This window comes from Lineus longissimus, chromosome 9, assembly GCF_910592395.1.
Source record: "Lineus longissimus chromosome 9, tnLinLong1.2, whole genome shotgun sequence".
NCBI lineage: Eukaryota > Metazoa > Nemertea > Pilidiophora > Heteronemertea > Lineidae > Lineus > Lineus longissimus.
Window position 1 is genome coordinate 2,560,513 of NC_088316.1, and position 22,629 is coordinate 2,583,141.

A 22,629-nucleotide genomic window follows, 5' to 3' on the forward strand; every position below is an offset into this window, starting at 1 on the left:
ACCTGCAGCTGGTCACTCTAAGGTCAAACCCAGAGAAACCAGGGCCAGTAGCTGGTCACTCTAAGGTCTAGCCTCGGAGAAACCAGGACCTGCAGCTGGTCACTCTAAGGTCAAACCCAGAGAAACCAGGGCCAGTAGCTGGTCACTCTAAGGTCTAGCCTCGGAGAAACCAGGGACCATGAAATTACAGTAAAGGGATCTATACCCACCCAATCGGGTTCTCGTACTTCATCACCTCATCTTTCATCACAGAGATATCTGATTTCAGAATCCGCAAAAGGCCACTTTTCAAGCAAAGATAATCGTAAATTGTTATCTGCATTCTCTGAAGAGGTTGCCAGCGTTCCTACCTCGGCATCAAAGGAAATGAACTTCTCTGACCACTCGTGCAAGTTTGTCAAACGTGACGTTATCTGTGGCATCCTAATAGTCTTTCGTGACATCCTCAATCTTCTGCCAAGATGCAACTTTTTCTCGTCAGATAATTTGCTGCACATCACGTTATGTGTCACTCGAGGCAACATGATCATGCTATCAACACGGAACGGCTACGTGATGTTGGGTTTTTTGGGCACGAAGTATTCCGTTTCGTAATGCAGCCAAACTAGAAATAAGCGCTGAGAAGATTTTAGCGTTGCTGACGACCAGTCGATGTCGTACCCTTAGAAAATTGAGAATGATACAAACACAAAGAAAATCTGGTGATGTCCATTTGACAACTAATATGCTTCTTATAGACATCAAGTGGTAGATGTCCAAAGTGTTGACACGTTTGAGGCGAAATACTGACAAATTTTCCCGGCCGTTTAGGCTTGTTTTGCCTGCAGTGCCATTTTTCGTGAAATGGAGACTGAAATAATAACACGGTCAAAGATTCATTTTTCATGCTTTTACTAATCTAATGAATTCTACAGTTAAATATTCCAAAAACAGAACGATTTGGCACAATATGGTGATAAAACGATGATCCAGTTCTTCATTCATGTTGGGCAATTAATACAGTCACACTACATGTATCAGCTAGTTCATTCTGAAAAATACGAATTGCAAAACGATGGGTTCAAGATTGGACATTTCTGTAAAACACATAATCATAGTGACAGGTGAAATGTACTTGGGGTTTGCATTGACTAGAATCAGGCGATATGTTGTTGAACTCGTCCTCTGAGAAAAAGTAGTTCAATATACATGTACATGCCAGTGTTCATGCGTTGGTCTGGCGACAATAAGTTTTAGACCAACCTTCATCAAGAAATCACCAAAATAATGAGATATAGCTTAGTTTAGAAAGGCAAGAGGCGAACTGTTCAGGCGCAGCCGAGATTCCACTCGGAGACGTTCGGTGCCTCATACTGGGTGAGGACACCGAAGCTGTGGAACAGCCTCCCGGTCCAATTACATAATTTGAAAAAAATGCATTTTAAATCGTCCCTTAATGTTTATTATTTTGACAGGTTGGATCGTTTGGATGTCGACGACATGTGCACTTTCGTCACTTTCTGCCGTTGTGCAAACTGTCGGCCCACTTAGTGCGCATGTCGCCGGCACCCCGACGACACAACCCATATTATCTGGTGCCATATAATAGGTCTCGACCTACATGGTTACCAGTGTAATGCATGTACGTTTTATTTTGTTCATAATCCAATGTCTTGTCATGTTATATCAAATATTGTACATGTATTTTACACGAATTAAAGATATTTCGAAGTTTTATTCAAGATATTTGGTTTGGCCAAGCTTGATAGTTAGTATTGGGTTGCCGCATTTTGCAAAATATGGAGAATACCTTACACAAGACAGACAAGAATGAGGTATAACATAATTTTTAGATAATTTAGCCTTACCTTGGAAGCCATTTTTTAACCAAAGAGGGCCAGAATCTTGTCCTTGATCTGTGCGTCACTCATTGTCTTGCTATTCTTTTTCAAATCCTCGTAGAGAGCAGCCACTGTGTCCGCGAAATCTTCGAAGGCTTCGGTAGACAGATTGGAATCTTCCTCCTCGTCGCCAGCACTTTGAGCGGCCTTTTTGGCATCCTCTATCCTTTTCCTGAAGGCCGCCTGTTGCGAGGTCAAACAATCTTTGATAGTTGGTTTTAGGCCAGGTTTTCCTGCGTCTTCCCACATCCTTATGAAACCCGGGAGAACACACCACGGGCATGCTCGTCTGTGCCTCTCGTGTTCTTCACTGCAAAGTAGACAATTAAAAGGTTGGGTACGGTAATAAGCTATATGTGTAATTACACATTTCAATGATAAAGCTTTTAATTCAATGACAAAGCTCTGAACCGACTGTAACAAAACAAAAAATTCTCAACGTTGGAGGACCGCGAAGGCGAATGAAAATTTGATTGAAAGGCGTCTTACTGTCAGTTTGCGCGGCAATTCCAAACCAAATATTTGCATTTATGCAATGTTGTATGTTTTTTCAGTGCTCAAATGCATCAAAACGAATATCGTGGCAAATCCTCTAATGACCTTGCGGTATCTTCTGACTGTGGGCTTGTTGGAACACTCACAATATACACTCGTGTTTCGTAAACCTATTTGTACATGTAAGTCTAAGAAAAGTTCTTACCTGTTGCCGCTGACATCTCTCACTTCTCTTTGAATCTGTCGAAAAGAGTAATCCAGTCTCGATATTATTAATTCAAAAAGAACTTTGTCCGCTTCGTTGATATTTTGCGGAAGAAATTACTTGGTTTGGGTGATGGCAGCAGCCATTCGCACGTCTAATACATCAAATTTTCTCCTCACTTTGGTGAAGAACAAAAGAAGGCCGAATGGGATGTTATCAAAATCAATCAAGATTTTAAACTCTATTCTCCCTAGACTTTGAAACTCACGCTATCTTTGAGAGCCTCGTCTTCGGTGCAGTGAACTCCAACCAGGAGGACGGCGAGTGCGAATGAAATAAGTGCAAGCCACTTCATCTTGGTAACCTAAACAAGATACGAGGAACGTATTAGGATTACTACAAATGTAGTTATTCTGAGTATTCTTGGTTGTTTCAGGGCGACACTCTGTATTGTATTTCGCCAATTACACCCCTAAAATTTATTAGTAAAATCAACTAATCTCATAGTTCTTATTGCACCAACTGTGAACTTAGTAAAAATAGTAGTAAAACTAGCCATTAATCAGTTGTTGCTACAACTTAAACCAAACCTATCCCTAACCTATGTCAGCGTACGCCAGCGTGTTGGTAAAAATTCAAACACGTCGTCATAAGTTACATGTTCGTCTATCAATGTACTTAATGTGAGAGCACCATTGTCGCAGGCTTTCAAGGTGTTTGTCTGCGAATGAGCATCAGGGTTTATCTTAGAGATGAAAACCGGAACGAAAGAACATTTCTGCATTTGCACTTACCTTTGTACGAATACGGGTGTCAATATTATGAGGATCCGACCAGTGTCTTCACGATTGATGAAGTGACAAGTTCATAGAAGAGTTGCTTTTAAATAGTATGCTCAATGGGATGCCTCTTTTCAGAGGATTGATTAGTGTCATTATTAGTTCTGCCGTGTAGCTGTCGCTTGTTCTTGCCGGCTTGCCAGTCCGGGCGATCGCTTCATTTGATGAAAGCAACACCTGATTCACCGAGTTTCCCTATAGCTTTTCAGAGAGGTTGGTTAGATTTGAAAGACTAATGAGAATATTTGTAATTGGGGCTTCTTAACTATGTAAATAAACAAATACCGAACCACTGACCACCGAATAAATGAATAGTAGAACATAAATGTTCCATGGAGTTCTTTTGATAAATGGTAAGAATGTAAATTAAATGTGCGGACAATTAATTAATAATTTATTACTAATTAACGCCTTGTACACTGTTGTGCTGTCTAAATGACCATTGTCTACGCCAGTGGGTGGTACTGGCGTTGTTTGTTGCATCTGTTTAATTGGATATTTTGCACAATCCGCAAATTAAAACCTGTTTTTCAGAAAAATGAACTGATGGAGAGGTGCTGATGTCACTGCTTCCAAACAACTACTATTGACGATTAGTGGCAATCATTTCGTTATGCGAATTGAGGACAAGAGGTGAGGACCAAACATGGATAAATCTATACTTGTGGATTCGCAGTATACTGCCTCGTTTGATAGGCCCTTCCGATTTCCGAGTCCGCGGATCGCGGCTTATCTCTCCAAGCTGTCTGTCGAAAACTCAAAGCAGTTTACGACGCTTATCTACTATACATGTATCTCAATAGCATTGTGTATAGTATAAAATATTGACACCTTATCACACAGGACAAGACCAACTAAAATAACACTCATACGAACTAACAATATATTGATACCTCGTGTCACGATAAAAAAGCCCCAGTATTTGCATTCTTCATGGAGACTAAGCATGGTCGCTTTCGTTCTAGGTACGATGGAATGGTTTACGGATACTGTCAAGCAATATTGACAACAAATGCACTCATAATTAGCGAATGCAATCTGGTTGTCAATGTTTCAGCTTAATGGTAGACACGCTGTCATTATCGTGGATTACCAAGCGCGGGGTATAGTCATCGCTTGTTGACATAATGTACCGGATGAAAAATGTTAGTCGGGTATTTTCCTTGGGTATTATTAAAGAACTGGCGTCTCTACTAATGCACTGGTGATACTGTATTGCATCTTTAGTTGTATCGAAGTGGTAAACGGACTCTGAAGGCCGCTATATGGTTGTCTCAAAAGCTATGCCGGTGAAGAAGTTAGAAATTCCCTACGATATATTGAGAGACTCCGGTAGAACTATACCACTGTCCGTCAGAATATAACACAACAGGCCCGGACACTTTTTTCCAGAGGGACATTTTCTACTTCCACACCGGCATGTTTTGACCTTCATCTTCTCACCACGTATGTGATGTCCTTTCCCAGCCACCGTACATACGAGATATAGAGCCGTTTCGTGGCGAGGTATCATCTCCTTTGCACTAAATTTGCCAGTGAATCCTTTCAGGTATTCGTCGGCCAGGATCTTGTCCAGGGGTGAATGACCTTGTTATTGTATGTGTCAAATCACTGTCACGCTATTGCCCTAATGAATTCTGTTTGTAGCAGATAAGACAGGGGTGGCCTAGGAATAACAAGACGGGACCAAGGTGTCTGGTGATCGGTTGCCTGCACTTTTATGAGGGAGATTGACTAGGATGCTCCGCATTTCCCCCGGATAAAACGATAACTTTGGCACGTCAATGGTAGCAGGGCGGAGGACGTGGGTGCGATGCATACATTTGCCGAAATGATGCTCTTCTCCATTGGAAACAATAATCAACATACTTCTCTGGCTGAAAATGTCACAAAGTTGTTCCCATACCCATTAGCGCAACCATAACCAGAGCGTAAGATTTTAGTCAGACCAAACGAATCGTTGCAAATACATTTTCATTGGGATTCAGTTATGCATGGGTTTGTTGCAGTCGTATGTGATTGGGCATTGGACGCTAGTGAAGCGGGCAATCCCATCTCAAGGTCCACTGGCGATATGTCAGAGTCTCTGATTGAGATTTACGGAGACGCTTGTCGATCGTCATCTGATTGGTCATTAATCAGAGAGAAAAAAATGGATAAACAAAAAAGAACGCATTACAAATAACTGATTGCATTCTCGTTCCGGTTCTGAGTAACCTATGTGTGGTGTTACCAAATTGATATACCATATCATGGGGAAGCTTTGCCCTAATGAACCTCATACGCCGTTCAATTTGTGTATTTTCGGAATTATTCCTGCCCGAAAAGGAAAAAACCCAATCTCAACATAACCAATATACGATGTACTTGACTAGATTACTCTTGTATTGGCTGAACATCAGTCGGCAATCGAGAAATTCATCGGATCTATTCGCCTTCTGGCAGTATCTTGTCCATTGATACCGACAACCAAACTCTCAGTGTGAGCTCGAGAGGACTTCGCGTATAAAAACGATTCTGAGACCGAGACCGAGACCCCATACACTCGAAGCATAGCCAATAGCAGTAATGGAATTATTGATTCGGGAACATGCTCGGCTGGATCTTTGATGTTTGCCAGTCCGAGCGTCCGCATGGCGGGCCTGGGCGAGAGATTGATTATTGATGATGGACCAGACGACAGACTCTTATTCAATGACCCGAAGGAGAAGCCTGGAGCTCGTTGGTCTGGGTGGATGGACGACCATACGAAAATATTTTTCACCCACAAGTAATGTCATGATCTGTTGCTATCTTACCGTGCTGATGTGATTCTTGGACCAGATGCCCGGCTACCCATAACAATCGTGCTCACGCACTTTTAAAATGTCTACCCCTTATAGTTTACTACATGAAGTAATCTTCTTTCCTCTAATAAATCATCGTATTTTTGTGATTTTCGAAAATTACAGAGAACCAATTATCAATAAATTTCCGAAACGAACCGAGAAGATCGGAAACAATTAGAATAAAAACACACTTTTGCGATGTCACGTGACTTGTGACGTCCAAAATGCATCAATATGAAATCAGGCACGCGACGTGTACTCTGCTTCAATAGTTGGCCTGTAATCTTGGCCGAATCGTCCAAGATTCAATTTAGAGAAAACAGCCCGGCGCTACGTTAATGAGAGCGTGCGGTATTGGCTGCACTTTACGTTTAGGCACGCGATCTCCTTACTTCTTGTCTTTATAATGTCTCCTTGGCGAGTACTTTCGTTCTGACGGCCATTCTGGCAGTCCATTTACGTCCTAATGGTGGATTGAGTATACTCTTATTACTGTGTCTCGTGCAGTGGGCTGCACAAATTGATGATGAATGTACAGACTGGGTGGGAGCCACCAGCAATATTATTGTGAATGATGATAAGTAGCTACTCGGGAAGTTAGGATTAGGATAAGTAGAACCGTGTAAATTTCTTGAGTGCACTCTTAATTTCATGAAAGTTTTTAGTCATTAAAGCAAGTGTAAAGAAAGATAAAGAATTTGGGACAGCAGAGAGGCCAAAGGCTTTTCTTTTTTTAAAGGGCAATAACAGAACTGAGACTGTTATCTCGTTATTTTAATGTAAAGATTTAATCATGGCGACGAACTGTTCAACTGATAGCTCAATTTGCCCTGAACTTCCGAAGATAAAGGGCATTTCGCCATTAAAGTACAATTTAGCAAAACAATAAAATTAGTCAATAACAAATTGATTCGTATATTTTATGACAAAAATCCAGCAACAGCCTGCCAAAAGGAGCAATAATCATTAAATAGAAGCCAATTTATTTTGTAAAAGCCCCCTACTGTCAGAATTTGGTACTAGAGCTGGTATTGCTTCCACATTCTTAGTCTTAATTAATTCTTGATTTAAGTGAGTAAATTAACCGTAAAAGTTTAAAGTAAAACAGCATGAAGTGACATTGCTTCGAAATCCGAATCCGACTGCAAAAGTTATGTCAAATACCATGTTTGCACTCGATCAATGGACACGGACATTTTCTGGACCAAAAATCATAAAGCGTTTTTCTATTTCATTACCTTAGTACGAGTAACGCTTGTCGACATCAATAGGCTAAGGAAATTGGTTGGTCGACTGAAAACACTGCTTCAATATCATGAAGAAACAGCTGATATTATAGTTAGACATTAATCTTAATGATGGTGAGTTTAGCTCGACAGTCTTTCGTGATATATATGTCCGAGGTAATTTGATTTCATGCTACTGGGAAACCTGGCGTCCGCAAGACGCTGCTCCGCAGCCGACTATGGTAATTTACACGATATACTCGTGTAACTCGCTCTCCGACACGTCTAATTATCTCAAGTAATTGGTGAGGCAATCAAAGCTCAAGGATAATTGTTATTGATGGAGATTCGATGACGGCCAGGTAGGAATGGACACGGCAGTCACTACAGCACACCAGTAACAAGCTACAGATCAAAGTTGTTTGACCTCTGTTTCGGAAAGATTTGCTCTCGTTGACAGCAGTATGTACATTTTACTGTCATGATCATGTATCAGTTTGAGAGGCTACCCCACAATTCGCTTTTTAACACGTTTTCTGTCAGACATGAATTGCACTGCTCAGGTCGTTTGGGTCCTTGGGTGAATGAGACAAATCGCTTTCACCAGCTGGCGAAATGGAGCTGATCAAAAGTCTTTCTGGGAGGCAATGACTTCTCCTGATCTGATTATTCGGAGATGTCCCTTGCGGAACAGACGAATCGACGTCCTGAGTCTCGCTGGCGGGCAACTGATATGTACACTCTGAACGCAGTGGACCGGCCTCGTCCCTCACCCATAAGGAGATCCAATTAGGATGACGCAATGGACTGCCCCGGTAGTCTACAGATATTTGGACGCGAGGAAGTAATGCCTTTAGGCCAGAGTCCTCTATTAAAACATGTGTACATTACGTGTACATTGTTGTGCATAAGTTTTGGTAAAAAAAGTACTCATTGGACCAATCAATCTGCACAAAATTTAATATGTGTCAAGAAGAACCCTTTGCCAACAGCATAATAAAGTTTAAAAACATTCCAATACCAATTGCCTGAGAAAAAGAGATTTCCGTACACCATATCCATCAAAACGTCACTGGCGCATTGATATGGCCCTGTCAAAGTACAAGTTCTAAACTGACCAGTGAGACCACATTTTCTTAAATATATTATCAAAAAGCATATTTCTGTGATGGCCTGACTCTGTAGATTAAGAATCAACCACAGATTGAGAATTAATTCCACTTTGGTCCATCCCAGCCATGTATTTACCACAACTTGACATTTTGATAAGCTCTATGTCTCTGCCCTTTGATACCCTCGATATTCATTGGATGCGTGAGCCATGGCCCGACCAGGCGACAGTAACCAAGCGAATCCCGGATTCAGTTTGTCAACAAACTTGAACCATAGATGCATTCTCGTTGCCTGAACCAATCCATTATCTGTCATATAAGCCAAATAACATCGATCATGTATAAATATTTGTAGGGTGGTATCTATAAGCGACGATGGATGAAATGGGATAATTGTCAATTTAGGATGGCTGGTCCTTGGGGTTGATATGTAATGAGACTATATAGACGCACGAGTGGCCATTTTGTCAGTCGCGATGAGGCAAAACCAGCCCATGGGGTGATTAGCTTACCTGATATCGTGACTTGGACTTTCTTGGTGAATATCTGAGGAACTAGCGTTTCACGATCAGGGTGAGTACGGAGGCGAGTTAGAACAATCGGTATGCCCGTAAAGATGCTTAAAGTAAACCAATCTCGATATAAATCATGCATGCAGCCACAAAGTTGATTGCACAGCTTAAATAAAGAGGCAGGTTATCACGTTGTGACTAAACCTCTATTCCTAACTCTCAAAACCAATAATCGCCTCCTAGATATTTCAATCAAATTACGTTCCAAAGGCATTAAGTTAAGCATGGTGTCTATAATCCAGATAGGTGGTGGAGTTTTAAACCCTCCCTAATTTTTACCCGTTAGGGTTACCAAACACTGAAACAGTTATACATTATATTTTATAGCCTATTATCAGGGACGTCTGTTGACAAGAGAAAAGGCATTCCTTACACTTCGCTCCGAATACCCCATCCTCGAATACCAGAGTCAGCAGTATGCTCCTCCCCTCGAACACATTACATGAGCTCGACCATTAGTGCCGAGTGTTACACTGAAGTTCAGGATGCGAATTCCCGGCCTGGAATCTGATGACCAACCTCACTCATTTGTCACTCGGAAAGTAGCCCGATAGTCGAGCTTTACGTGGGCTAATCCCCGGTGTGTCTGGTTATCAGCTCATGATTAGGTCTCCGTCCCTGTGTCACAGGAAAATTATGGGTGAAGGAATTGATTGAGAACGACTCTTAAGCAGTGCATTGGCAAGCTTTTGGTACACGTAAATTACAGTTAGGACGAGGAGGTACTTGAGCGGCTGAAATCGACTTTTGCGATTAATGCGACTAATAAAATCGGATGGTCTGTCTGATTTACATTTATGATTTAACTATTTAGAATGGGTGAAGATTGAGACATTCTGATGGACCGCATCTATAATGTATACCCGGCCTGTTGTCAGTACTCAGAAGATGAGGGACGAACTCAAGAAAATGTCTGCTGGCGTCCATGATGAGAAGGGAATTTTGGTGGTGAGATGTCCATTGGATGTCATAAGGCGGATACCCGCAGGGTGTCAACCACCAGCGAACATGGTCGTGGACACTTCAGCCAAAAAGATATTTTATGCGATAGCCGACGGAAATCATTTGAAGGTCAACGTTTTCGCCAATCTAACTCTCTAAACTGTCACAAATTTTCTCGGGCAAGCATTGCGTAATTTTCAATACTAACAGTGTAATAACATTAGACCTATCTTGGATACTACTAGTTTGTTGGAACAGCTTAACATTTTGGCTGTACTGACGTACATGGAGATAACGCCAAATATCTCCGACGCCAAGATGTACGTGGTGCTCCCTTTGCACTGTGGCAGTCTTGAAGGTCCTCTGTCTTCAACTCTGTCAGTCATATTCACCATACCTCGGCGATGTCGTGACATGGACGTGATAGAGTGGTCCCGTCTCCCCAGCCATCGATCCAAGCATTCAACAACCCTCGTAAATTGACGTAGCCTTGAATTAATGACAGTAATCTATCATTGGATCAGGCAGTCAACGTTTGTTCGACATAATCAGTCATCAGCATGTTCGTTCTAATACACAGCTTGTATGTTGATACATATATTGAAAGCATCTTTCTGAACTTTTACGGTTTCCGATCACAGTACATCACATGTACATGCACATGTACAGTGCATTTATGGGATTGCTCAACGCGCGTATGACTTGTATTTTGCACAGAAGCGTATGCACATGTACTGTATATAGCATGCTGTATTGATAAGAGAAGAATGTTCAACTAAAAAAAACCATATAAAATAATTCAGGCAGAATCGATCCGATAAGTTAAACGGTAAATGAATGAGATAGAGCTAATTTGATTAAAAAAAGATTCCTATATTCAAAATTAGAACTTAGTACCAGTCTATCTAACCAATAGCTAATTAAACATTCATTATTGTTTCGTATAGTTTCAGCTCGCTAGCGGCTGGAACGAGCATACGACCTTCCCCTCGCTGGCATGCAAACATCGTCAGCGGCATCTCTTCAGCAGAAGCAATCATCCTGCTAATTACGACCAATATTGGCACACCCATCAATCCTCATCAATAAGGTGTTTCGCACCGGTGTGTTTTACGAGGTAATGACGTTGACACTCCTAACCCTCACCCGCCAGCGGCTATAGCTATAAGTAAGACAGGCGATGGAGAAATGTTATTACATCTTTGAGATAATGGCATCTTAACACGATAATGAGCGAATTGCCGCCGTGGCCTTCAGGTCTGACAGCATATATGACGATGACAATACCATGATTAGATCATCTAAGAAAGTGACATTGTTAACATATTGGGGCTTTTATGTAATCAAGAAAACCGACGTACTCAGTTACAGCCGCGAGCGTTGAGCAACCTTCTATGAATCCATCAGTTCGTGTGCCCTTGTTTGACATCTTCATCAATTCCATTACCTTACGTGACTCCGGGTATCAAGATCAAATTGGCTTTCAATAAAGCGATAATTTTGAACCAATATTGCCTTTAAACGTCAGAAAGATTTAGCATTTTTGCATAGTATAGCTAGCTTATCGTAAGCTTCATGTCATTCTATTTTTCGGAGGAAATAAAAACCCTTCATTCAGAAAATGCCTATTCCTATAAATATAAGGATTAAATCAGCAGTTGAAAATTAAGGGACATCCTGTATAATGCGGAGCATGGTGTCGTACCTTGGTCAAGGTGTCCCCTATCTGATCGCCTCTTTGGCCTTCACAGAGCGCTGAAATGACGGCGGCCGGCCCCTTGATACCACAGATTGCCTCTGTTGAGTGTTGTTGTGAAACGCTTTGGTACACGGACCCACGTCAGTTGAAAGCGCTCCATAAACCCGCCATTATCAAATGAACAGACACGAGAAAACACGAGATCGAAAAGGGTCAAATGTCATACATGTATGTAAAGCGTCCAAACCCGTACAACCTTGCCTAAAAGCTTGGATCTTAGTGATGCGCTATATACATCACTAGTATATCAATGACATGAAGCAGAGATATGCTATTGCAGGGCTTCGCACATACTCCATCTTTGATCATGCTGTAGTCTTTAGAGGATTCTCCTTGTGTCATATTATCCGACTTGAAATGATGACTGTGCCATACCGGCTTTAACGCTGAAAGGGTGGATGTCGTCCTGGGTGCCGACAAATGGTACCCAGGTTCGAGATCGACTGGACAATAAGCACCCTGGGTGCCATTACACTAGACAAATAGCACCCAGCTTCTTTTTGTCGGCACCCAGACCGACATCCACCCTTTCAGCTGTATTTTGTTGTAATATTGCTCCGAATAGTATCATGAACGTAGGCCTATGTGACCTTGAGTGTTTAGATCTACACGGCGTAATATGGGAAACGTCATGCAACAGATTCTCAATACATCAGTTAATCAATTCGAATTTGCTCTATTATTAGCAGAATATCATTTACACAGTCAATTAACTTCTCACGTGCAAATGGACAGTCAGTTGCAGCCATATCATCGTCGATGCCATTCTCGATCCAAACGTTGCTATCGCGATGGCCACAGTGCTCGAATGCTCGGGCGGGATTCTAGAAAATGCTCAGCTCGACTCGGCAGCCATTTTTCATTCACCATAACCATCATCATCATCAGCAGCAGCAGCGGCAGCACCATGATCGAGGATCATCCTGCTGTCTCTTGTGGAGGTTAGGCTTTCTCGCCGCCCACATTGGTTCGCCTCTGACCTATAAATGCTAATGCTATACCGCGCAAACAAAACGCATACGTGTATGACATACGTGCTAAAGCTGAGATGGCTGGAGTGACTTTTTAAAGGTGCTGGTCAAAAGATTTGCCGCATTATGCTCAATCAAGTCGACGATATCCGGCCCTCCTGATATTTCCCGGCCATTTCCTGGCGGTATTGTCCGCCTTTATTGAAGAGACTACATGGCCCTCGCTAATTACTTTCTGGTCAACTGGGCGGCAAAAGTGATAGGAAGCAATGAGGTGTACAAATTAAATGCCAAGTAGCCGATATCGAACCTGGGAAAAGTCGGGGACGTAGAATTACCATTCTTTTCAGTTGAGTTGTCCCTGACAATTGGTTGAGAGGCCCGGTGCTAGACTCTCGGTCCATTAGACCACAGAGCCCCGTGATTGAACCGCATGTGTAATGATTATTAAGTTATCTTTGGCTTGACTGATTTTCGCAGTCAAGTGTATATCATCAAAGAATGGCGATGATGGCTAATGTGTAGGTCATTTGTTCGGTAAGGTAGAAAGACCGATACGGTTCGCCATTTGGGTACAGATGAAAACGTCTTACTATACATGGTCCTCACAGTGTTCAAACTGTTGACGGTAGTGGTTCGGCGTATAACTGCGGAACGGGCAACCGAATTGCCGCATCATTTCATTATGTAAAAGACAGCCTGAAATGTACATGTATAATCAAATTAAGAATGAATAAAACATAGTTTTTATTCTTTCTTTGTACAATTGTTCCCAACGCGATTGACCAAAACCCCGGGAAGTCATCGCATCCCGTTGCACGTAGTCTGGTGTGATACTAATTATTGTCCGTTTGTAGCCGCTGGTCGTCAGCTACATTGTATTTGATAGACTACGTTCTCGCTAGGAGATACAAAGAGTTTGGAAGTAAAGAGTCACGAGTGTCTCATAAGCCAACTCTGGATGCCCTTTAATTTAGGATGACACAATAATAAACAAACTTTGTTTCAGAAACGTCACCTCCAATGCTAATAAAGCTTTAACACCATTACCGCTAAAGTAAAGAATCACATCCTGCCTTCCTCCGCCGTTACGCGATAAATCCAGATTACATTGTCGAAATCGAATGCATCAATGAAGAAAGAAAATGCTTCGACAGCCTCCCTATATAGAGGCATACAATGCATGGAAGTGCGGCTCCTGATCACGCGATTCGCCTAAAACCATCTCCATTTTCATTAGATATAGATCAGTAGCGGGAAGCCTTTTTGCGTATTTGAATGGGGGCATGATCTGGCAATCTGGTGATAGATACATGCAATATGTTCACCGGGCAATTTGGTAGAGGTCTGGTGTAACACTTGCGGGAGTGTGCTGAATGTTTTGTGCACTGAACGCTGTGGTATGTGGTACAAATGTACAGAAAGGACGGCTCATGACTACGTTATTCGCTATGAAAGGGGAGCAAATCACTTTACTAATGCGGACTTTATAGGGGATGGACATTTTCATGGACTGGAGGAAGTGAACCGCCGTAAATAACAAAAAAGCTGTGCCAGTAAAGGGCTGACCATAGGTACCATAGGTATCACCATTTTAGCAAGAACTTAAAAATCCTGATGCAATAAGAACTGTTTCATAACGAAGTGAATGCCTCTTTCAAGGGTGGGAGGAGTTCTTTGTTTTCTAGAGAACATACTCCCTGCACCCTTGAAATTGGCACTCACTTCATTTCAAAGAGTTCCAATCAACATTGCTACCTTTCGCACCCTGTGAAGACCCTGGGATGGCGCTTTGAGGTGTTTCTAAGAGAAAATGGTGCTACCTGTTGACGATGATACAGCCCTGACATGGATATCCTGCGAACCGTCTCCATTTTCGTCATTGATTGCTCGCCGCGAGTCCTCGCAGGCAATCTCGTGATGGCAAGAAAGAGGATTATTCGATACTTTTCGTATAACCAAAGCTTAGCTGTCGGCGAGAAAGTGATTGTTTCGTCGCAGAGGTTTCAGGAACTGTAAGACGGGGTGACATTGCCGATAAGTGGGGTGAATTTGATTCAAACCGGCCCTATATGAATTATCGTTTTTTATCATTTATTATAGTGTTATTACAAAAATGCCACTTGAAAAACTTCTTGTGCCGACATCCTCATACAATCATACAGGTATTTCCGATGCTATCGGTTTTTTTCAGCAGGAGGAAAGCCGGATTACACTAAAGCTATTGATCGCCGATCAAATCAATTCGCCGCGGTGAACAAGAATAACACGATATCTTCAAGAAACGACTGATTCGTCTCACTGGGGATAAATCGTTTGCTTTCATTTGTCAAAACGTGTAGGGTCTGCTATCGACTGCTGATAACGGCGTTGATTTCTTTGCTGTCTTCTTCAACGCATCACTACCAAAGAATAGTTTCTTTCTCTCTTAAACCGAGAAAGATCGCTCTGTTAATTAATTCCGGCTAGGATAATCAGATTCGAGAAAAGAAAGTTCCAATTTCAATTGAAACTTACCCGGCTTCAGTTAAGGACATTTAAAAAAAAATCTAAATCTTCCGGTGATCTCGATTCTAAAGTGACAAATTGCGGAAATCTGTTACGGTTTCGACTTCTTGAATTGATTTGACACCGCAATAAAAATATGCAGTGTTTCATCGAACATGAAGATTGGTCGACATCCAACTTGTGAAATAATTGCTATATTCTATGGCGTATGTCAGGTGAAACAGCCTGAACACGATGGTTGAAGAAGGAATAATATTGGTTGTAGTAAAAGGTATGATTATTGTCCTCAGGAATGGACAGGGTTTGTCATCCGATGCCTCCCCCGTAGTCTGCAATTATTATGGCTTGGTCGTTGATCAATCCCAGTGTCGTGTCCGCCCATCTCCAGTAACGGGGTCGATGCCTTCTCTCCGTGACATGCCGTATTCAGAACATCCCTGATGCATGGTCTGGTGATACATACATGAATAAAGATGACGGCATTACGCCGTGTATCACACCTTTGGCCTGGGCTTACTCTGAGCTGATTTGGCCAGCGCCGTCGCCCGTGATGAGAATACGAAGCAGAGATTTTCCAGCTTTTCTGCTGTAATGAGAATGCGTGTGAGGACACAGGTTCCTGTTGTTAACGACCCAGAATAATAACGCGACATCATTTCTGCAACACCTGGCCGGATGTTGTCATCAGTTGCGGTCTTGTTCCTTTTTGCTTTTTGCTTCGTGAGCACGGCGAAGCAGCTGGTAGGAGGCACAGCGCCCGCCGCTTCTTGACGTCAACCGATACGATCGTCATTTTGCCCTTTAGTCTACTACGCAGTTTAAGGAATTGAGCCCGAGCCCAAAACACGGTCTATTGTCTTTAAACAAAGCGAAACATTCCCAAAGGGTACAAAGCCCGGAGCATCATTACTGTTAGCTATTTCAATAAAGCTAAAACGAATTTCAAGAGAAATTTTCTCGCCACGACTTGCTCAGGTGCTATTGTTAACCTCAAGGGAGAATGATTAAGGTTTCGCTCCAAATTACCTACATCTTTCGGCGCCTTCAATTCTGAGAAATATCATCAAATGCATCCCTGGTGAATTTTACTAAATCACGTTGTAGTCCGGGTTTCAATCAAGATGTAGATTCGTTTCCGGTTAACACCAATGGTTATTGTCGATGTAAAAAGGGTATCAGAAGTGTTACATGGGAGTCAGGTCAATGAATGTTTCTCCAAAAAGCAAGAAGTCAAGAAATCGCAAAAGATGTGTGTTTTTGACATGATTTTAGCCTACATATTTCAAAAACTATCATTTCCCCCCTCAACCGAGAGCTTTTTGCCCCCTCCCCAAGGCCAAAAATCAAGCTAAGCCCTGGAGGATGCTTCGAGACGTTTTACTAGCATATTTTTCTTTGAAACAGCTGTCCTTGTGCCTGCCCGTTGAGCCTTTGCCGCATGTTGCACGTCTCCTCTTCATCTATGATTAATGACATACAGAAGCTATTACTCTCACTGATCATCCAATAGCCGTGTCAGTTTGTCAAGTTACCCTTCACATTGCATACACAAACAATGTTCGCCTGTTGAAATTGGCTCTAGATTCAATCAATCTTGTCGTATTTTGATGGTATTGTCTATAAGTGACAGAATACAGATCGGTGGTGGTCCAAGTCAGTTATACCCACATGGCTGACTCTCGCTGAGGCACCAAGAACAATTTTTAAGGAAAAGTGATGTAAAAGTATAAACAACGCAAAAGGCAGAGAAGTGACGTGAACATTTTCTGCAGCCTGTCCATCTTTCACCAGATTGATGACAAAAGGCGCCCAATATGACAATAGTTCAGCTCAGTCGAGTGTTTTCGCCTACATGTGTACATTGTATAATAGTTTTGACAACTGGTGGCGAAGTGACATGCACTTTACGAAATGAAGGTTTTTTATTTTACAAACACGTACCCCGTTGAGTTTTTTTTTTGGTAAAATGAAAATCCCCTGATGGTTGTTGTGATTCTGAAAAACCTCTGAAAAATTTAATGTTTAAAACCCCTACGGACTGTACATTTGTGTTGTCAGTAATGACTGAAAAAAAACGTTTTTCAAAAGCTTCAAAACCCGTACCTCTAGAGTGTAGCTTATGAACTAAGTCAATCCCGTCACAACGCGAGTAGCATTGCATGCTATCGGCACGACTGTCTTCTGCCAACACACAACAAAATAACAAAAAATGATACTATCACTAAACACATACAACTCTGTCGCCAGCTTAACAGTTAATTATGCGAGTCGAACACGACCCCGGGAACACGATATACAGCGAGGATGACAATTTCCGGCGAAGTCACGAGATCGTTATTGGAATGAACTCGGTGAATCTCATTGCAACGAGCAGCAAAGATAGCGTGCTATCAGCAGCGTCGTTCAACCGACAGCTAGAGGACAAAATATTCAGTTACAAAAAGTGTCAATTGATTGAAACGTGTGTGATATCTATGACAATTTGTGACCAAATGACATTTACTGTGTTGCAGTGCCGGTGTAGAAGTTTAAAATGTCCTAGGATAAAATGTCCGGGAACAAAGGATTCTATTATGCGCTGAGCTATTGACGGTCATTGCCTCTATAGAACCATATGCCATAATCTGTCAGAATACAATAGGCCCGGACACTTTTTCTAGGGGGGACACTTTTTACTTTGACACCGGCCTCTTCAGTGACATCAAGCGTAGGTCGTCGCTTTGAGAGCATTCTGGCATGCTAACGGAAACCTCCATGGATGCTAGCAAAAAGCTTCTGGCATGGCGAAAGTTCTGGAACCATTTCGAATGACTTTATAGCTGAAGTCAACCTTGCTGCTAATCGGCACCACAATGCGTATGATGTGCCAGGAATCCAACGTGCGTGTTATCGTCACCATTACCCTTCATCAAACACAGGACAAAGCATGATACACTGTACAACACAATACATCATGCACTCAGGTGTCAAGTGATCGATTGAGCTATCGATAGCATTTTATAGCGAAGTGCATTCATTGTCGTTGAATATCCTGAATATGACACCTTCGGATGATTATCTGGTTTCATTTAACTGGAGCGTGATGTTACATATCCATACATTGTATTCATGGATGATAACGTACGGCATTCAAATAATACATTGTATTCATCCACATAATGGATGACAGTTGGGTTCTAAGAATGCGGCACAAGTATTGAACGTCACAATGGACAATTGTATTCAAAGAATATATGTATTCATCCACATCATGGATGACGCGGTATACAAAGAATACATGTTTATGGACAACAATGGTATTCAAAGAATATATGTATTCATCGATATAATGGATGACAATGGTATGCATGTATTCATCGACACAATGGATGACAATGGTATGCATGTATTCATCGACACAATGGATGACAATGGTATGCATGTATTCATCGACACAATGGATGACAATGGTATGCATGTATTCACCGACACAATGGATGACAATGGTATTTAAAATGTGAATGATCGAAGTACATGTATTCTCATCTTGAAAATTGCTAAAAGTAATGTTTTATCGCTTTGCCAGACCTCCTTAAAATCTATCACTGAGTGCTGCGTCGCTGCTGCTCCTACTTCATGTTTCTTCACAATTAGGCCACGAGAGACTGGTGTGATGGAAATTGAATAAAAAAGCTTATGAGGCGATGTTGGGTCGAATTGAGCATGTCAGCAGGATTGTTATTCAGTCAACGCCAATGGCTATCAAAAAAAAAAAAAATCGTTTTTAATTTTTTTTCTTTACGTCCGAAACCCGGACGCTGCTCAAAGTACTTGCTGCCAAGTCCTTATGAATTCAAAATCTTCCGCATTCTACCCACTAACCACCTCTTAAACATCTCCTAGCTCCACATACCCGGACAATCAATGTTCAAAGCGTTTAAGTAGATTAAGGTTAGCCGAACTCGGCCTGATCGATGACAATCAGTAAATGCCAGGCACGGAATGAAGATATTCTCGTGGCCAGAGATCGAAGAATATTAAGGCAGACATTCCTCTGAGGCTAAAACATTTTGTCTAGACAAACTTCAAACGAACAGCTTTTCAATTAATTTTTTTCTCCATCTGTTATCTTTGCCCTCAGGCGCAAGTGTACAAAGTTGGTACTCGTCAATGCTGTGTCCTGCCTATATCTGAAAAAATCAAGCGTATTACGCTGCGTTGCCAAATCTATCGTTGTTGGGTTGCGGACACGTACAATTATATGCCTGTGTACAAATTAAAAGTGTAAACCGCGGCGTAAAATCTTCATGTGTGGATCAAGGAGAACCTTTAGGGTACTGGCCTGCCGTTCAATAATTTGCTTAAAGACTCCAAGCCAGAGACTACTAACAAATGGATGGCTCTCCCGCAACACAATGACATCGCCATCAGCCTTCCTAATTTGCTGATAGAGTTGGTCGGAGGTTAGCCTCATTTGTCGAACGCCATTGATCAGGATGATATACTTCCCAACCAGTGAGTGCCGTTAGATTGATTAAACTCTAAGATGTTGATTAAAATCCCTGACATGCCTTGGTCTTGGGCTGCAGAATACTTAGTCTTACATATTGGTAGTGTCAAAGAAGATCTCCCAGATAGCCAGCAGTTGACTAGATGCAGGCCTACACCTGCAGATATGTTATTAGCAGCTACCTGACCAGACATTCCATTCATAAACACCATCAGTTATTCTCGCAGTACAAGAAGCTGTGCTTACATGATCAAACAGCGTCTATTTTTGCATGGAACATTCGGAGACTGGTAGATCTATGTAATAAGCCTGGTGCTCATAAGGATGTATGGGGTGGTAGATCAGATGGATACTGCCTTTAATTAACTGCCGACATAGCCTGTAGACGCTTTTACCCTAAAAGTGACTGGTCATTATACCGGCATCATCCAATTTCCTGATGATGGGTGATCTTGGTTGGTCTCATTTCGAGACACCCATTGATCAGCGCGGATGGTACACTTTCCCGCTGGAGTCGTGTGATTGATTAAACATGTTCTTGGTGAATCGTTGCGGCGGCCTTAGGGCAGAAGACGGTGTAGGGTTTGTTAATTGACCAGGCTCATGTCGCAACAAACGTTATGCTGATCACTGATAACGATGGTTTTGAACATGTCTGGGAAATTCTACATTCTGGTGAGATCTTCGTTGCAGTCTGAAATCAGTGTGTACTTGAGTTTGTAAAGTTCGGGTTCAGGGGTTTTCAAGATAAAAACGATATTGATAATAATGATGATAATAATACTAATAATACTATATGTACAAGAATGAAAAAAAAATAAATGAAGAGAAAAAAATATTTCGGATACACGGAGAGTCGAACCCGTGACCACCAGATCGTAAGTCCAGCATTCTAACCGTTGAACCACAGAGGTTTTCATATTAGAGTGGAGATTTTCTTCGCCTGTAATAGGCCAGGCTATGGCGATATGAACCTTGTCTAAAATAGAGCGAATTTTTAATTACATTGTGTCAGCTTATTTTATACGGTGAGGAATCCGTAAGCACTTCTGCCAAGAAATGTGAAGGGAAAGTCATCAATATAACATTGTGGGGCAGTTATGGATTGACAGGGAGGACCGAGGATGAGACACTTTTTCTGTCCTGTCCTGTAGTAGATTGGCTGGGCGATTTCGACACACCTCTTGACGCCATTAGAAAACTAACAGGAAGATAAAGTTTGTGGCACCAATGATGTCAGCAATGGCGGATTTGCACTAAATTTCGAGTGGATTCTCTTGGAGTCAAATCTGCATACTTTGTTATCGTATTGATATAGCTCACCGTGATTTTTGAGGGAGAACTTGTGCCTGCTCATGTCAGAGTTAGATATTGTCTCACAATTTCTAAAGCAACATTACACAACAGTTTAAAAATCTGAAATCAGTAATGCGTCAAATTTTACCTTGAGAAAAATGTTTTAAGTGTTTACTTGTCAACGGGTTTTTTAAACAAAATTCGACGAAAAATGGTTGGTCTTCGGCTAGAACAATGGTTCTTCTGCCATAAAGGTAAATGTGTTTCCTAGCTTTCACGCCCTCGCCCTTTGTTTAAAGCTAGTGGATGAAAACTGCATTTCTTAACGTGAATCATTTATATTTAAAGTGCAAATCGGATATTTATCTGGCTTGATATGTTCTCGTAGGGTTCGTCCTCTTCGAAATGTCAATCTTAAGTGATATTTGTTTCTCGGGGCGGATTTGCTCCAAGAATGCTTTCAGGAAATTGCCATTTTTCTTGAAACCTTCTTCATCGTTATTGTCTATTTTGTGTACATGTGGTTGGTTCCGGTGCCAAATAATCGTAGAGGATGTTGCCGAAGAGCCCTGGGGGGGGGGGGGCTTATGGAGGTGTCAAATAACAGCTGCAAGTAATGAGGAAAATTGTTGAAATACCAGGTCCACGGGAGAAATTAAGAAGAAACAGCCAGTCTAAACTGTCATCATACCTAGTCCGAAGGTCAAACCATATCAAGGAGGAAAATAACGGATAAGTTACTATTCTATTGTTTCTGAGATGCTTGATCAGCCGGGATGTAAATAAAGCTAGCCTACCGATAATAACATGTCTTGGCGCATTTGAGCTACTGAACTGTTGAAAAATACGCTATATGAATCTGTCATTATTTTATCATCATCATTATCATCATTACCGGCGTTGTAACCCCATTGGATTTTTGCCGGAGGTATGGAGTCCACTATAGGCTACTGTCCACCTATGTGGGATCTTTTACTTGCCCTGGCATAGACACTCAGGTACAAGGGACCACGGCTTTTAATCATTTATTAATATATCTATAACAGTTGCCTTAATTCCGAGAACTAAAACGGTGTCACATTTGGTTATTGTGAGAAATGAAGCCTTGTCATACTATAGCCAAAAACCTTAGTGACTGTTCTTTGTCATTAAAACTTTCCTTGTGAACTTTAAACTATTTGCAGTACCCTACCCGATAATCTATTCTGCTTTACAGAAAATTCGCATCATTTGCCCAAGGACTAAATACTTTGCTTCATTCAAAGTAAGCAGAAATGGTAATTGCAATTACTGAAAAAATGACTCTGCCTCAAAGCAAAATGGAATCTCGTTCCCAATGAACCTTTGACATTTATATTGCATCAATCATTCAGAACCCGCAGGTTGTATAATATTTTTACGATGATTTATGTCAAACAGAGCTGAAACACACTGTAATGCATTTTTGCCATGATTTATCTCTCACAGAGCTGAAACACACACTGTGATGCATTTTTGCCATGATTTA

The 22,629-nt window shown here is 41.6% G+C and overlaps 1 protein-coding gene across 1 annotated transcript; it reads right to left on the reverse strand.

Moving 5' to 3' along the window:
* Positions 1 to 874: 874 nt before the first annotated feature.
* On the reverse strand, positions 875 to 3,473 carry LOC135493801 (uncharacterized). The gene is made up of 5 exons (XM_064781381.1): positions 3,375 to 3,473; positions 2,849 to 2,944; positions 2,581 to 2,615; positions 1,848 to 2,190; positions 875 to 1,030 (listed from the first exon to the last, which is right to left on the reverse strand). Exons 2-4 carry the CDS (start codon positions 2,933 to 2,935, stop codon positions 1,863 to 1,865), a joined length of 450 nt encoding a protein of 149 aa, XP_064637451.1. The 5' UTR covers positions 2,936 to 2,944; positions 3,375 to 3,473; the 3' UTR covers positions 875 to 1,030; positions 1,848 to 1,862.
* Between the last annotated feature and the right edge of the window lie 19,156 nt (positions 3,474 to 22,629).

Bases quoted from the DNA above. Each gene is read 5' to 3' on its own strand.
- LOC135493801 (XM_064781381.1), bottom strand. From the start codon at position 2,935: ATGAAGTGGCTTGCACTTATTTCATTCGCACTCGCCGTCCTCCTGGTT. The intron at 2,616-2,848 runs GTGAGTTTCAAA...TCTTTTCGACAG, and splicing joins ACGAGGCTCTCAAAGATAGC to ATTCAAAGAGAAGTGAGAGA. The intron at 2,191-2,580 runs GTAAGAACTTTT...TCTACTTTGCAG, and splicing joins AGAGATGTCAGCGGCAACAG to TGAAGAACACGAGAGGCACA.